Source organism: Centruroides vittatus, unplaced genomic scaffold, assembly GCF_030686945.1.
Source record: "Centruroides vittatus isolate TY-2023 unplaced genomic scaffold, ASM3068694v2 contig_941, whole genome shotgun sequence".
In the NCBI taxonomy this organism is placed as follows: domain Eukaryota; kingdom Metazoa; phylum Arthropoda; class Arachnida; order Scorpiones; family Buthidae; genus Centruroides; species Centruroides vittatus.
The window spans coordinates 285,712-302,657 of NW_027122625.1; the positions used below are offsets into that span (position 1 = coordinate 285,712).

At 32.7% G+C, this 16,946-nt stretch overlaps 1 protein-coding gene across 1 annotated transcript in view; it reads left to right on the top strand.

Annotated features, from left to right (window-relative positions):
- Positions 1 to 16,946, top strand: part of LOC136984947 (palmitoyltransferase ZDHHC6) — a 26,231-nt gene continuing 9,285 nt past the window's right edge. The window contains exons 1-6 of the mRNA XM_067282092.1: positions 1 to 134; positions 4,684 to 4,948; positions 5,043 to 5,134; positions 5,629 to 5,785; positions 5,865 to 5,996; positions 11,259 to 11,312. Coding sequence (XP_067138193.1) covers positions 4,694 to 4,948; positions 5,043 to 5,134; positions 5,629 to 5,785; positions 5,865 to 5,996; positions 11,259 to 11,312 — 690 coding nt within the window. The 5' untranslated portion in view covers positions 1 to 134; positions 4,684 to 4,693. The remainder of the gene's footprint in view (positions 135 to 4,683; positions 4,949 to 5,042; positions 5,135 to 5,628; positions 5,786 to 5,864; positions 5,997 to 11,258; positions 11,313 to 16,946) is intronic.

The following is a 16,946-nucleotide window of genomic DNA, read 5'->3' on the forward strand; positions in this document are numbered from 1 at the left end:
GCCGTTATCGCCAGTTATGGTATGTGGATGTGACCGGTGACGATAATTGAATCGTGTAATTTGTAAAGAAATGTTATAGATGCTAAAAATATTTATTTCAGTTCATATTTTCTTCCGCATTGGATTTATCTCTAGTAAGCATTATTTATAAATTCACAATTTTCAAATTAAATCTTAAATAACATTTTTTGGGCTGCAATTTGAAAAAATTGTACTTATAAATTACCACTGTCGTTCGTCCGTTCGGATGTCTGTCCGTTTGTCTCTTCTTAATCTCGTTTTTGATAATTTTTCAATTGAAATTTTTTAGTAAACAGAATATAGTGACCATTTGCAGTTGTCTTCTCAGGTTTGTTCTGTTGTTAATCAAAAGGATGTTTAATTGATCATAACTAAAATCAATAAGTTTGTGTCATTCCAAGGAAACTCTGAAACCAAAATATAGTTAAATTTTGAACGTGTCGTGTGCTTAATTTTGAATGTATACAAATTAACGTAGCACGTGTTACTTTTTAATCTTAATTCGACATTGAATTTTTAATTTACAATGAGTGTGAAATTAAACTTTTTTATCGATACGTATCGACATATACATTAGTAAATACTGTTTTTATTCAGTTTTTTTTGCGTTGAAAAATTTTGTAGTTGTTAATATATATGTTAAATGTGTTAAAACTAATTAATTTTTGATTATTGCTGAAATATTAATTTTTTTCTATTTTTTATTCATTTTATTTGTCCAATTTTCAGCTCTTTATATATAATGGTGTGCATGAATATACAGGATGAATTGAAAATATGGAGACAAACTTTGAGTGGTGATTCCTGCTAGGGTAAGAAACAGAAATGCTCTCAAAAACATACATCTGGAATTGCGTACGCAATAAAGGATTTATTACGTTGCATAAAATTACTGAACGATACTGCAGACCCGTCTGGCCGGTCACGGCAGATGCTCGAAGTGTCCCCGTGGTCTTGATGCAAGCATGCAATGTCGCGTCGTGGACTGATACGCTGCTTAAAATGTCAAATGTTCCGGCTTGTATCCGAATGGCATAACGAGCAGCATTCGTGTTTTGTTCTAGAGTCTTTATGTCGGGAATTGGTCGGCACATATGAGACTTTTTAGTTGTTCCCGTGTGTAAAAATAGAGGGAGTTTAAGTCCGGCAACAGGACCTCCAGATGGGAGTATTTTTGTTTCTTGTCCTAGCAGGAATTGCCACCTGATGGATTAGAATGAAACCCTTGTAAGTCACGAAATCACTTTCTGGCCCGTATGTCAAGTTTACCCCGTAAAATCTGGAAATACACATATTTTAACACTTAAAAATTATTATTAATGTCGACATTTTTAAACTATTAAATGTTTTAATTGTGATAAAGCATTTTAATTGTCCCAACCCAAAAATTTTAATTGTGGTTTTTGCTTTCCCTGAAATATTACAGATTTTGTATTACAAGGTTTTCACTCTAGGCCATTGGTAAGTAGATTAAGGAATGGTGTATTTATTGATTAAACAAACAATAATTTTATGAAAAAAATGTTCTGTTATTTTAAGGTTTGACTTTTATTTTGAATATTTTATGTATTGTAATGATTAAAATGTATTTATTATTGTTATAATGTAATATTTTATTTTTGAGTGAATGTGATGTGACAGCTATTGTTTTAAAAGAAAGAATAAAATCTATTGGTAAATAGGTTGCAAATGAAATTTAGATAATCAGAAATGCAAAAATTGATGAAAAAGAAATTAAAATGCACCTTTCTCAAAGTTAACTATTCAAAGAAATGCTATGCTTATTATTGAGTGGAGCATAAGTGAAGCTGTTCATAAGTCAGAAAGTGTTTTGTTTGTGATCAATGTTTAAAGCAACCTCACAGATATTAAACATGGTTTTTTGCAAATATGTATGTACAACTTGGCAAGGTCGATGTCGTGAAGAAGCTGGAAAATTGAAATTCTATCCGTGGGCTGAGCTATTAGAGGTTAGATTTCTCCACGTAACCTCTATGGGCAGGTTGCCGGTTGTAAACTCATTGCATGATCATGTGGATAGAGTTTAAAATTACTCTTAACTTACATTGATTGCTACGACAACTTTTATTTTGACTTTTATGATGGGCATTTAACATGCTGATTTCCTGACAAAATTAACTTTTCAAAATTCATCCCTCTGTACCTGTGGGTTTTAATCTGCTTTAGACAGAATGTTATAAGCATATCACTAAATTTGTGTATTTGTATTGTGCCGAAACAGAAAACTCTATGCTGCAGAACTCGGTTTCTTTTTCGTTGAAAATACCTAATTATACAGAAAACCAGAGAAGAGTGTTTATTTTTCTGTTGAAGAAATTTTCTAAAATGTTTGCTTAAACTTAGTCTGTAAACTTAGTCTGTAAGTTAATCTGTAGATTATTAGCTCAAAATTCTGGTTTAAATTTACATTTCAACTAGAAGTCAACTCCCAAACATAGTAAGGTAGGTGGGATTAGAAGTGAAAATGTAGATATGATATATGACACCCTGCGACTAAAGCATATAATAAGACCACACCACTTTTATTGAGCCATTAATCATAATGCACTGTTGTTGGAAACAGCATGCATATAAAACTCATTTACACTAAATGTTTATCATATTAATCCTTGTTAAATAAATTCTTCAAACACAAGTTTTAGTAACATTTGTAGAAGCCTGCTGGAGTTACAGTAAATGACTACACTGCAATTGTTAAAGTGCTATTCCACTTGTTTAACGATGTTTAAAAAGTTAGCTTATTTCCCAGCGTATCTATAATAAAATGCAACATTGTATAATTTTTATTTTCTGGTGATTCTTATTACTTAAGTTATTTCACAGAACATGATTTTAGGATATTTTCTTTACTGTTGACTAATTATATTGCATTCAATGTATAGCATGACTTTTAACTAATATTTAAAAGTTTTATGGAGAAGGTTTTACTCTAATTGTAACAGAACTTTTTGATATTTTTCAGTGTGATTTTCAAAAAAACATTAAATTATAGTTATTTTTATTAAATGTTGAAAGGTGATTAATGGTGAATGTATGGTGAATGTTAAATGTTGAAAGGTGACTATTAATGTTAAATGTAAATAAATAAATTATTTTGTTGTTTTTATATTATTTTACAATTCAGAATATTAGCGAGGTTGAGGCCGAAGTTTTAGATGCGAAAACATGTACGTCAGACATTCAGCACCACTTTCCTGTAAGCCTAGAAGTTTGACAATGGCATTTGGAATGTCGAGCATGATTCCACTGACTTTCCAAACACCATTGTCAAACTTCTAGGCTTACAGGAAAGCAGTGCTGAATGTCTGACGTACATGTTTTCGCATCTAAAACTTCAGCCTCAACCTCGCTATTATTAAAATATATAAAGAATGTATGTTTCACAATAAGAGGAAAAAGTTAAGTAAAAATTTTTGGTAGAATAGTTTTAAAATATTCTAATTATTCAATAAGAAAAATAATTTTATGGAATGTTTAAATACTCTGGAAATTCTGGAAATTCTACTATATTTACGAATATGTTTTTATTTTGTATTATTACATCAATTTAAATTCAGTAGTAGAAAATTGTTATTTTATTTTGAGTATTTTCAATTGATGTGCTAGACATATTCGAAATATATCCATCAAAAGCCTTGTTTTTAAGTAGTTAAGACTTTACACTTTAAATAGCTAGTTTTTATTCTTTAAATAATTCTTACTTACAGTCTATTTCAAATATACTTAAAATAGTTAATAAATATTTATTATGTTGCCATTTTAATATTTTTATTATTATAATCAAATGAATGCTAGTTGTATCCTATTTATTTTTTGATAATTTGGATAGAATTTATAAATTCTATCCAAATAAGAACCTAAATTTAGATATCAAGCCAACTTGAGTTCAAAATTGCAAAAACTTTATTGAAATTTTAGGTTCTTTTACTGACTCTATTGTAAAAACATCAATTGCTAACCAGATATGGAGCTCTTTTATTCTCTAGATTATATATTTTTTCTGCACTCTTAGAACCTATAACCGGTGTGATACAAAAACATCGGATCCATCAGATGCTCCTTGGAAGTCAGAGTGCAGGAACATATAACGGACATACATCATCAGAGAAGTACTTCCGCCCTCACCACGTACGTCACCGACCCGGACATTGTGGCAGCCTTCCACCAGGTGAAACTCATACACACTACATCACACAACGAACACCTTAAGTGGCTTGAAGCCATTCAAATCTACAAATTGTTCCTCAATGAGAACTGCATCAATTTTAAGGATGAGTTGGTTCTGTTGACAGCATGGCAGGTGTTGATGGACTCCGAACTTTAGGGTCATGGTAGGTCTCCTAGACGAACACACACGTGTCTCATGTAATACCTTATAATTGTTTCTCAAATTTCCTTTAATGGTTCACTCTGTCCCATCAGTAATTCAGGCTCACACCTGAGGAAGAACTGCCAACAATTCGAAAACGTTTGTGGTGATCTCCATCCTTTGTTTTTTGTATCACTGGTTATAGGTTCTAAGAGTGCAGTATTTTACACATCCCGGTGTTTTGCAATGTAATGTAGTATATATTTTTTTGAGGCTTAAATGCCTCATTGTTATATCTCAAAGTACATAATATATATGTTTTTTCTTTCCAGAAAATCATTGATGCAGACTGACAGTATTAGTAGCAAAAATGTCTTACGTCGTTTATTTCACTGGGGACCTATTTTTGCTCTGTTCATCATTAAATCTATTCTTCTAACGACGCTTTACGTCACTTCTATGTGGTTTCCACCATTTACTACGGTTGCCAGTACATTAAATCATTTTATATTTTTAGGCTGGGTCGGTGCAACTTTATATAATTTTTTCTGTGCAATGATAGTGGGCCCGGGATATATTCCTTACGGATGGAAACCTGTAAGATATTTTTACTAAAAATATTTTGCATAGTATTTTAAAATGACTCTAATAATAATAATAATAATTTTTGAGAAATTTGAAATATTTTCAGAAAAATCCTGATGATGTACAATACTTGCAATATTGTAGCTTATGTGACGGTTACAAAGCTCCCAGAGTTCACCATTGTCGCAAGTGCAAAAGGTTTATAAAATATTATGTTTAATAACTGTTTGATTTATTTATTTGTTTGTAAGATTAGATTAAAAGTAAGATTGAATGTTAGTTGATGTATTTATAGCATATGTTTGTGTAAAATATTTTATGTATCATATTTGTTTAAAAGTTAAATTAAAATTAATTTTACATTGTTAAAAACTCTAAAGGCTCAAGTCACACAAACATAAAATATATTATACAATCAATGTTGATTACAGGTTGTTATGAAATCATTAATAATAGAAAATGCTTTTCTGAAGAATCATGTAGTCAAGTGCAATGATAAAATTTGTAGTCTGGGATAATATTTGAACAGTTTTATGTGTTATCTTAGATTATATATTCAAATCTGGTTCCAAACCTTTTAATCCTTTCTAAATTTATTATAAAATTATTAATAAAAGCATTTTTTTTAAAATGAAAATATTGATTTATTTGATGAATTTATATGGTATTGATATTTGGCATTAACGTTTCAGATGTGTAATGAAGATGGATCATCATTGTCCTTGGATAAATAATTGTTGTGGGCATCGTAATCATGCTAATTTCACCTGGTTTTTATTTTGTGCAGTTTGTGGATCTATACAATCAACTGTACTTTTAATTACTGCTATTTATCGTGCCTTTCATTTGGTAAGTAATCACGATATTACTTTATATTGTACATAAGTAAATTAATAAAATTTATATAATGTATGAAAAATCATTACAGAATTGGTATTTATATCATGGAGATAGAGATCACATTGTTTATCTTTCATTGTATACCCTCATCTTCACAGTTTTCAGCTTAGGATTAGCAATAGGAGTCATTATTGCAGTGGGAGGTTTATTTGTCGTTCAGGTAATAAAAGTTACTATTTAAATGTGTGTGTAAATGTGTATATTTAATAGGAGGAAATTCATAAATTCAAATTAATTTTAAAAAATAACTCGAATATTATGACTAAATCTTTATTTTTAAAAATAATTATATCGGTGAATCTTTCAGTTCAATTTGTATTCTAGGCATAGGTATTGTATTTTCAAAGGATTTTAATATTCAAATTGTATATGAACAACTTACAAACACTTTTAAAATTTGCATTTAAAACATAACCTTTTGAAGTCATAAATTTTGAAAAGTCTCTTGTAGTTTTGCTATTTATTTTGTAAATAAAACAATTTATATTAATTATGCTTTTTATTTATAAAATAAATAACAAAATTACAAGAAAGTTAAGTTTTTTAAAATAAAAAACATATTCAAGGCTTGTTATAAGCTCATAACAAATATGACTTTTTAAAATTTTTATAATTCAGATGTGTTTTCTATAGCATACTATTATAAATAGAAACGTATGATAAATTTAATAGTATAAACAAATACATAGAAAATTGATAATAATAAACAAATGGAAATTAATTTACTTAGTTTTTTGGCATTCTGTTTATTCATATTTTATTTAATCATTTTAATATTTCTTTTCATAATAATGTTTATAATCTGTCTACAGCAAAGAGTTTTTCAATTAACGATTTCAAAAAATATATTTATTTATTTATACATGAGTAAATTCATAAAGAACTAGTTATAACTTTTCCAATGTAACAAAATGAATAACAAAAACACAATAAAAATACATAAAAAGATAAGAAAACAATAAAACTATTGATAAAATAAGTGATGTTCACAAACAGCTTTAAATTGAATAAAATTATAATGTAAATATTCTTTTACCTCGTTTGCATTATTCGCTACTCGCAAAAGAAAAGAATTTTTCGAAACATTATCTTGAAAATTTAAAATATAAAAAAGACAAATTATGAGAATAATACGATGGAATGTGTAAAAGAAAGAAATTAGATGAAAGCAAACCATTAAACTAAAATACTATCGAAGAATTTAATTCTCAGAATAATTTAGGTAATCTGAAACGTGATCTGGCAACATCACCTTTATCAGTAAAATTTGAATTACGTATTTTATTTATCAACTTTTATAATTTATTTAAAGGCATTTTTAATTTTATGTAGATTTGTATTAGAAGTGTTAGCCCAAACAGGAAGATAATAGTAAAAAAATGAATTAAAAAAAAATCCAGCAATATTTGGTGGCACAATCTGTTATCATATTTTACTAAAACCTTTTTATATTTTTAACTATTATAAAGTGGCAAAAAAGCTTAATTTTGAGGGTAGGGATGGGTTTTATAAAAAATTGTAAATGCTTATATCGAGTAAAATTGTCATTAAGTCTGACTCTACTGGAGATATACATGACCCCCTTTATCTCCGTCTCCTCGAGCTGTAATCACCAAAATTTAATAGCATCAATCCCCCAAATAAACAAACCTTCTTTCAAAATTTTAGAAATTTTCAACAAAAAGCACAGGTGTTATTAGACTTCAAAGATGGTGAACAATAATGACATAAAAGTAGTGACAATAATGCCATAACATAACCTCAATGAAAGGTGAATCCTTTAAAAATTTTTTCACACACAAAAACAGATTGTTTCTGATACCAAATCAGAAACAATGCCTAACTTGCTGTAGGATTTAATGTAAGTAATTATTGGATTGTTCAAATGAAATGAAAGATTTAAAGGATTATGTAGTTATCTTTGCATGGCAGCTCTGAATTAGTTCTGAATTAGATTATGTAGTAGAGAATAACATGTAATAATGGATTTAGAGGAATTTATTTTAAGATTGAAAGTTTTCAATTTATTGACATAGAATAGATAAATCCTGCCGTCCTTGATAAAAATTAAAATTAATTATTTTAAGGTCAGCGTATAAGTAGAATTCAAATAAATACAGACAGAATGAAAGAGTTAAAGCTTGACATCTACCCAAATATAGTATATAATAGGATTTTGCCTTTTTTCTTCAAAACAGTTTAAGATCTCATATTGAGTAGCTAAAAGATTATTGGTAGAAAGGTTTAATGCAAGCAGAAATTGGAAAGTAAATAAATTTACGAATAAATTAAAAAAATTAGACAAAATAAATTGGAAAAGACTTATAAAATAAGCTGGAATATCATAAACTAGGATAAGAATTAGATAATTTAGAAATAGCTGATTTAATGTCAGAAAATGAAAACTGGATACCATCAGAATGAACATTAGAATGACAAAATAATATTTGTATACATGATTTAAAATTATGAGCAATTTTTAATCACATTTTAAATTTAAAGTATATGCTCTCCACCTCAAATTAGTAGTGTCTTGCCCCTGTACATCATACTTTTCCTTTAACATTAAAGTTAGGCATTAGATAGATGACAGGCGTATCTAAAATCATTAGTTAAATATTGGGTTGTTTGGAAAGTAATTTTGTTTTTTCCATAGAAAAATAAATGCAATATTCTTATAATAAATAAATATTTTATTGAATTATATATTAACCATTTTGGTCAAATATTTGTTGTCATTGTTTCTGGTAGTAGCATGATTTCACATTTATAAAAATTTTGATCGTTGTTTACAAAAAACTGATCCAAATGATTTTTGACATTGTCATTTCAAGTAAATGTCTTACAGTTAAAAAAAATTTGTATAGATCGGAACAAGTAATAATCTGAGTGTGCCCGATCTGGCGAATATGGTTGGTGTGATAACACATTCCATCTAAGCTATAACAGTTTCTGACAAGTTACCAAACTTGTGTGAAATTTGGCATTATCATGGTAAAACACTACACTTTGTTTGTTGATCAATTCTGGCCTTTTCTGTTTGATGATATTACTCAATTTGTTTACTCGACGGCAGTACACTTTCGAATCAATTGTTAAATTGTCTGGTAAAAGCTCAAAAACAAATTTCTTTAAAATCCCACCATAGAGAGCATCTCTCTTTGATAACATGTGGAACCCATATATTGAGCTTTGAAATGAAACCAATTTGTTTTAAGTAATATATAAACGGTTCAGTTTAACAGATTTAATCTCTTAGTGCTTTCACGTGTTGTTATACGGCAGATTGCTTCAATCAGTACCTTTATTTTGTTTTCATTGGCTTCAAATGGCCCTCCAGAATGTGGTGTATCTTCGATATTAAAATTGCCAGAACGCAATTTTGTAAACCAGTTTTGGCACTGTCTTTCTCTCAACACATCTTCTCCAAACACATACCACAATTTTTTTCTTGTTTGAACAGCATTTTGGTTTTTTAGTTATAAAAAAGCAGAATATGCCGAAAATGATGCTTTCAATTTTCCATATTTGATAAGCCACCGAAAAAAAACAATTGTACAGAATCAAACAAAATTTTTTACAAATAAGCCTTAAAATGTCAGCTGTCGAAGTATATAATGAAAATGTGGTTTAAAATAAAATTGGCTGGTAAAAATACATCTAATTCCTCTAGTAATAAAAAACGAAATTACTTTCCAAACAACCCAATAAGTATTAACAACACAATTTTGATAAAACACAAGATCAAAAAAAGGCATTATCACATGTAGGGACAAATATAGCTTATTTCAGTTCAAAAAATAAAAAATATCAAACAAAAATGTTTCTTCTGGCAGTTTGAGACATGAGAAAGAAAGGTGTCATGAATGTCAAAATTTATTAGATGAATGAAAGTCACTGATAAAGAATAAAAATAGATGCTAGATCTAACAGAATGAGAAGAGTACAAAGAAATGACAATGACAAAGAAGGAAATTCCACAACTAAAATATGAGAATATTCAAATATTAATTTTAGTTTAATAGAGGATTGATATGAGAAGAGAATTCCACCACCACCACCACCACTGTGTTGATCATACTGTTGTAGAATGAAATAAGAATAATTAAACTATTAATTAAGTTAAAAATATCAAAAGACTCAGATTACAGTCCCCTCTCGGTAAAGATTAAAACATGATCTATATATATTAGTTATAATTGTATTTAGTGTTCTATTTTCTTTATAAATATATAATTTTTGTAATATCTTGTAGTAACATAGAATTTAATATCTTTCCAATTTTCTTCATTTACTTCTTACTGTAGAGTTTGATAATATGTGATAGAAGAAAACAAGGGTAGCATTAACCATATAGTCATATCATTTTTATCATGAAACATATGTTGGTTAAATGAATATGTTAATTTAGTTCAATTTTTATGACATCTTTTATTATTAATATCATTCTATTCAAAAAGAATGTTTTGTTTTCAGATGTACAGTAGAGCATCGATTATCCAACCCCCGATTAACCGTCACGTCGGATAACCGACCACGTTCTAGTCGGCAAATTCAAATGTCCGCTAGTGATGTGGCGCTACAATATTTGGTTATGTCTTGGCTACTTTAATATTATTTTTGTTAAATTTTTGCATGTTTTAGCTGGCAGCACTGGCTCGACCATGAAAGGGAAGCTAGTATTTAAACCAGGCCTAATACACTATACTAATAATGTATTTTTTCATACTTTTCGGTTATCCGACTTTTCAGTTATCCGACCAACCCCAGTCCCCAATTAAGTTGGATAATCGATGCTCTACTGTATAGCATTTCAGGCTATAGCTACATATGTTTATCGTAGCTTGTGTATGCATGTATATAGTCTTATCAGAAATGTACAAATTAAAGATTTAAATCATCTTTTTGTAAATGATAATAAAATTTGATTTTCTGCACTAATTATAAATTTTATAAGTCATGTATATACTAGTTTGATTTGTTCATTTTTTTCCATTAATTCAATATAGAAATGCAAAAAATGTTTTATAAACATTAATTGAAAGATATTTCATTAACTGAACATTCAAAATCCATTGTATATCTTGCATATTCTTCAAAATGTTTTAAGGTAGTTGCGTCTAAAACGTTTATTATAAAGTTTTGCAGTATCAGGTTTGCTTTCATATGTTTACTGCTTCTTAAACTTATTGTGCATCATTAAATTTTGTCTTGAACACAGTTTACTACTACAATTGCTGACGAGACTTTTTTTTTTTACTTGATATCCATTATTCATTTTCTATATTGTACAGCTGTAATAATAGTAACTGTTCTCTTTAATTTATTCTCAAGAATTAATATTAAAGGGTCCATTTATATCTTAAAATTTAGATTAATTTTAAATATTATGAATTCATAGATAAAATTTTTTAAATTTCAGTTGAAATCAATTTGGAGAAACAAGACTAGTATTGAAGATTGGATTGTTACTAAGGTATGAAATAATTTCTCATTTGAGATATATTTACTTAGATTTTTCTTATATTTATATAATTTATACAACTATTTTTGGTACTTTTGTGTGTTATGGGTCTGCGTGTCACGTCATGTTGATTTGTATGTCATCTTCCAAAGTTGCAATGTTTCACTTCAAAGTTGAAAAGCATGCTAATTTAAAATTCAAATTCAGTATATTTATTGAATTTACCAAGAATGATTATTATGCCTAAAAAATGACAATTTCTAATAACAAAAAAGTCATTGTTATTACTTTTTGCTATTTTTGAATTATTTGTTAAAAGCATGCTATTCAAATATTCAAAATAAATTATTTGAAATTAACAGGAACGATTTTTCTATAATATTACAATTACATACTTTCTGTTAATTTTGTTACATTAAAACATTTATTTATTATTACTTAAATGGCAGTTTAAAAGAGTGGTAACTACTTTCCTTCACTTAGAATAATAATTCATATTTAAAAGTTGCAGGCTAAAATTTAGACAAAAATGATTCCTCAACACTTTAAAACTCAAATCTAAAGGAAAATGCAAAAATAAACTTTGTATCCATGCATCCAACAAAAAAATTACACCTATAAATTGCTTTGCTACAAGTTCTTGGCTTTTAGCATGCACAACTTTTGGTTAATGTTACCTCAGGTAGCCAAGATGGCGGCTCGTCTCTAATTCCAGCAAGGAAACAATGGGACGCATGTTCTAACCTAACCTAACCTATTCTAATAAACTATTAGAATAGATTAGGTTCTAATTATTAGTTAAATTATAATTAATTTAGCAACCAAATTATTAGAATAGGTTAAGTTAGGTTAGAACGTGCGTCCCACTGTTTCCTTGCTGGAATTAGAGACGAGCCACCATCTTGGCTACCTAAGGTAACATTAACCCAACTTTTATTGCTTTTTTGAAAAAACATTGAGATTTTAATATACCATTTTCCTGCAGAATACAAAAAGCATTTCAAGCATCATGTACTCTTTAAATGTCATTTGCAAATACAGTAGAGCATCGGTTATCCGACTCAATTGGGGACTGGGGTTGGTCGGATAACTGAAAAGTTGGATAACCGAAAAGTATGAAAAAATACATTATTAGTATAGTGTATTAGGCCTGGTTTAAATACTAGCTTCCCTTTCATGGTCGAGCCAGTGCTGCCAGCTAAAACATGCAAAAATTTAACAAAAATAATATTAAAGTAGCCAAGACATAACCAAATATTGTAGCGCCACATCACTAGCGGACATTTGAATTTGCCGACTAGAACGTGGTCGGTTAATCGGGGGTCGGATAATCGATGCTCTACTGTATTCAAATAAGCTATGTTGTCCATAAGCATTACAATGTGTGGACCCATAACATAATGGTATCCTATTTTTAATTACTTTAGACTATTTTATATTTTACTCCATTTAAGCATAAAGATACATTGCATTGAGAATACAGTAGAGCGTCGAAAATTGGAACGTCTGTAATTGAAATGGCCGGAAACTGGAACGATTTTCAGTCGGACTGTGTCGTGCTGAATCGAACGTTTTTGATACTAAATTTACTTTTAAAGTATAATTTTCATGTTTTTTATATTCTTCAATATATTTATTTTGTTTGTACAAAATAAAGAAATAATTTTTAACGATACGATAGCCTCGATTATTATTATAAAAATTTTCGTTAGGCTTAAAATCGACGAAAATTCAACACGAAGCGACACGCAACGGAGAAAAATTCAACAGGAAGCGATACGCAACAAAGAAAAATTTGAACATCGGACAGGTTAATATATTTTTTCATACATAATCGGAAATTGGAAAAAATTACTACTTGGAACGACCCCAGTCCCCAATTGGTTCCAATTTTCGACGCTCTACTGTATATGTAATAATATCTGGTAATTATATTCATTTTTATGGGATTAAACCTATTATAATAATAACAATTGTTAAACAATTGTAAAACTATACATTGAATTACTTAATAATAATAAGTAATTCAATGTATAGTTTGCTAAAGTTATATAACAATATTACTTTGAAATGTGATAATGTTGCATTACTTATAATAAAACCAAAGTAAATGTGAAATTTAATAATGTTTATAATGCCATCTTAAGGATATAATTTATATGAATGTGTATATTTGCATATTTATATACATTTACATTTGAAGCAATAATCATATATACATGTACAGTACAAGTGTATATATAGATAAAATTAAAATCTTAAAGCTTGTGAATGAAGAATAGTAAACTATTGCATAACTTAAAATATCAATTTCTGTATAAATATTTTCATTGTAATAAACAATAAACATAAATGTACAGTACAATAAATGTCTTTTACTGTTATTGTTACTGTACCTTAACTTTTATAAAAATTTGTGCTGATACGTTTAAATATGTGGAATTGGTGACCAATTCCAGATTTAAACGTATGGACCCATTGACCCATTGTTCAGTTGGACCCATTGTTAAAGAATTGGTTGACCAATTCCTTAACAATGTGTGAGAATTCGGACCCACCGGAATTTGGCCGGTAATGATACATCCCTTTCCGCGCGAGTAGAAGGAAAAGGGATATGAGTCAAAAGATAGAAAAAATGAATCAGGAGGAACAAGAGTCGAAAAACGCGGGTTGGCGAACCTGGAACTCGTGACCGAGGGAATAAAAGGGCGACGACGGAGAAGAAGGGGGTCGGTTACGTTTATCTCTTAGCCTGTGCGCGTGCGGCCAAAAAGTCGAGGGGAACCGCCGGAAATCCACGAAATCGTATCGACTGTGAAGAGCGACCCGGATCACGAGGTATGACCCGAAGTTTTGTAAACTCTCCCTCCGCGAATACGAACTCAGGCGACCGACGCTCGCCGTATCTGTAATCGTCAAGTTAGCTTTAATAAATCTTTGTTATTGTTTTATCCGTTGTAATGTCCTTTATTCGAATGTCATCATCCGCCGCTCTACCGTCGAACCCATTCACTTCCTCCACTCGCATCCACTCGCGTAACGCGTAACTCCTCCGAACCGCCATCTTGACGTGGGCAGGTCTCACGGACCTGTTAGCCGACAAAAAGGAGGAACGAGAAATCGGCCGCCTCCCGGCACCCACAAATTGGTTTTTCAGGAGTGGGGTTCGACTCCTTCGAAATATCGATAGAGCGGAAAGGATCATATTCGAATAAAAGGGACCATTCCAGTCGAAGTAGGGACCTAAGTCATAGAACTACTTCCGATACTGTTCCTAGTCTGTCTTCCTAAGCTAATTAAACCTATCGCAAAAAAATGGAGGGCAATCCACAACCCGCGGTAGGGCCAGCTCAAGCGAATCCGAATCCAAACCCCCTCACCCTAGGAGGGTTGGGCGGAATCATTCCACTCCTGCCCGTATTTTCCGGAGAAACGGGAGGTCTCCGAGTTACGGATTTTTTTGACTCGTTAGCGGACGTAACGAAAGTCGCGGCATGGTCAAAGGCCCAAATGCTGGCCGTAGCCAAGCTCAAACTCACCGGGATAGCTCGGGAATTCGTACGGAAGGATAGAAGAATTAAAGAGGTCGACGAATTTGACGAGTTCAAGCGCTTAATGATCGCGCGGTTCGAAAGGGAACCTTATTCGTTTAGGCTTAGTAAATTTTATACCTGCGTCCAAAAACGGGACGAGGACGTACAAACGTACGCCGCCCGACTTCAAGCGCTCGCGATGGAAATCGAGATCACGCCGGAGCCCGGAGCCGACGCCGCAGAAGCCGCTATTATTCAGCGCATTCAAAGAAAGGAGTTAGACGAACGGTTAAAGGCGCAATTTCTTAACGGAATAGATATAAGGATCCGCCAGAGAGTAATGAGTCGCCAGGCTGAAACTTTTGATGAGGCGCTCAACGCAGCGATCAGTGAGGAGACGATCGAACAGCTCACCTCTCATCCGCGGGGAATAGTGCAAACAGTCAGAGATAGCGAGCGGGTGACAGACTCCCCCTCACAGGACGAGATAGCCCAACTAACGTCGGCTATGCAGGAACTGCACAGCCAGAGTGGAAAGACTAACCCGAACCTGTCACCCTCCAGGGAGACGAATTAATCGGTCGTGATGCCCCACAGAATGATTCAAAACTATAGGAACCGGCACCCCCGCGATCGCAGAGATACTAATAGTAACGCTTCTCCTGCGCGTCGGCGAGGTGAACCCCCCAGGAGGCGCTGGGGCGAGGTCGATCGAAATGGCTCGCAGCCTATGGGGGAAAATCGGAACGGATGGACAGGTATCATTCGAAGCATCCAAGGTCAGCGACCTCGATATAATTCACTCCCCTTATCCTGTATCTAGGCAACAGCGACACTATACCGAATCGAGTAGGAACCTTTCTCCACCCCAAACAGATTTGTCCGATGACCCTGAGACGAGGTGGAAAGGCAGGATCGGATTAACGAGAACCTCTTCCAGACCTAAACCTATCATTTTAGTTTACATTAATAATATTCCTGTGAAGATGCGCGTTGATCTCGAAGCGGAAGGCACGCTTATATCAACTAATCTAGCAAACAACTTGAAGGGTAAAGCGCCCGTTAAATTTGGTATCAAAAGGAAGATGGCAGGTTCACAGGGAAATTCCGTTCCGACCGTAGGCACGGCGGTTCCCATCTTTAAATTAAGGGGACACAAGTTCCCTCAGTTTTGCAGAATCGTTCGAGCAGAGATCACCTCTCCGTGTGACGGCATAATAGGGCGAGACATTCTCGAAACGTTGCGATTGAATCTCGATTTCCATAATAGCCAGGTGATTCTACCGGATGGAAAGGTCGTTCACTTTTGTTCACCTTCCAAACCCGTAAAACGGAAGATAAAGGGATCCAAGAGTCAAGAGAGACGTCCTCCCGAACCAGGTCAAATACGAACGCTCCGAGCGCCTTTCCCCAGGGACGCTACGACACATCGGAAAAAGAAACGCCGAAGAAAGACGGCCCATAGGAAGATTAAGCGACCGAAAATACCGCGGAATGACGCTAACATGACCGTCGATCAATCGGAGGCATCACCTGTCGAAGACGCATTAACGACCGTGCTCCCTTCACTAACAGAAGAGCAATTTAATCCCAGCGATGAAACGGAACCAACAACCGCCCGCGAGAAAGTCCACCTGCGGCAAACCCAAAATAATGATCAGCTCACAACCTTGATCGCAACCGCCGAGCTTGATCAAGCCGCGTATCTCGACCCGTGGGACGAATGTATCTTAACCTCTATCCCCACTCAATCCCCTACGGGAGAAATAGTGGAAAGGGAAAGTGAGGAGGACACCGAGCACGGGGACTCAGAACGCGAACAATCGGAAACCGAGGAACAAGAAAGTACGCCTCCATACGCGCTACGTAGCCGCGGCCCTGTCCCCGAACAGCCACGGGTAATGACGCGGCCAAACCAAAATCGTAGTCGCATCCCGCGGTTCGTTTCCCTCGCGACAAGTCGACCGTCATCCCCTGACGAGAATTAGACTAAGAACGCGAAGCTAACCCGCTTCCGGGAAGTAACACACCGTTACAGGAAACTCCCCGGAGCGATATAACACAACTAACCTCCACGTGCCGTTGTTCGAACGTATTAACGCTGCCATTTTAA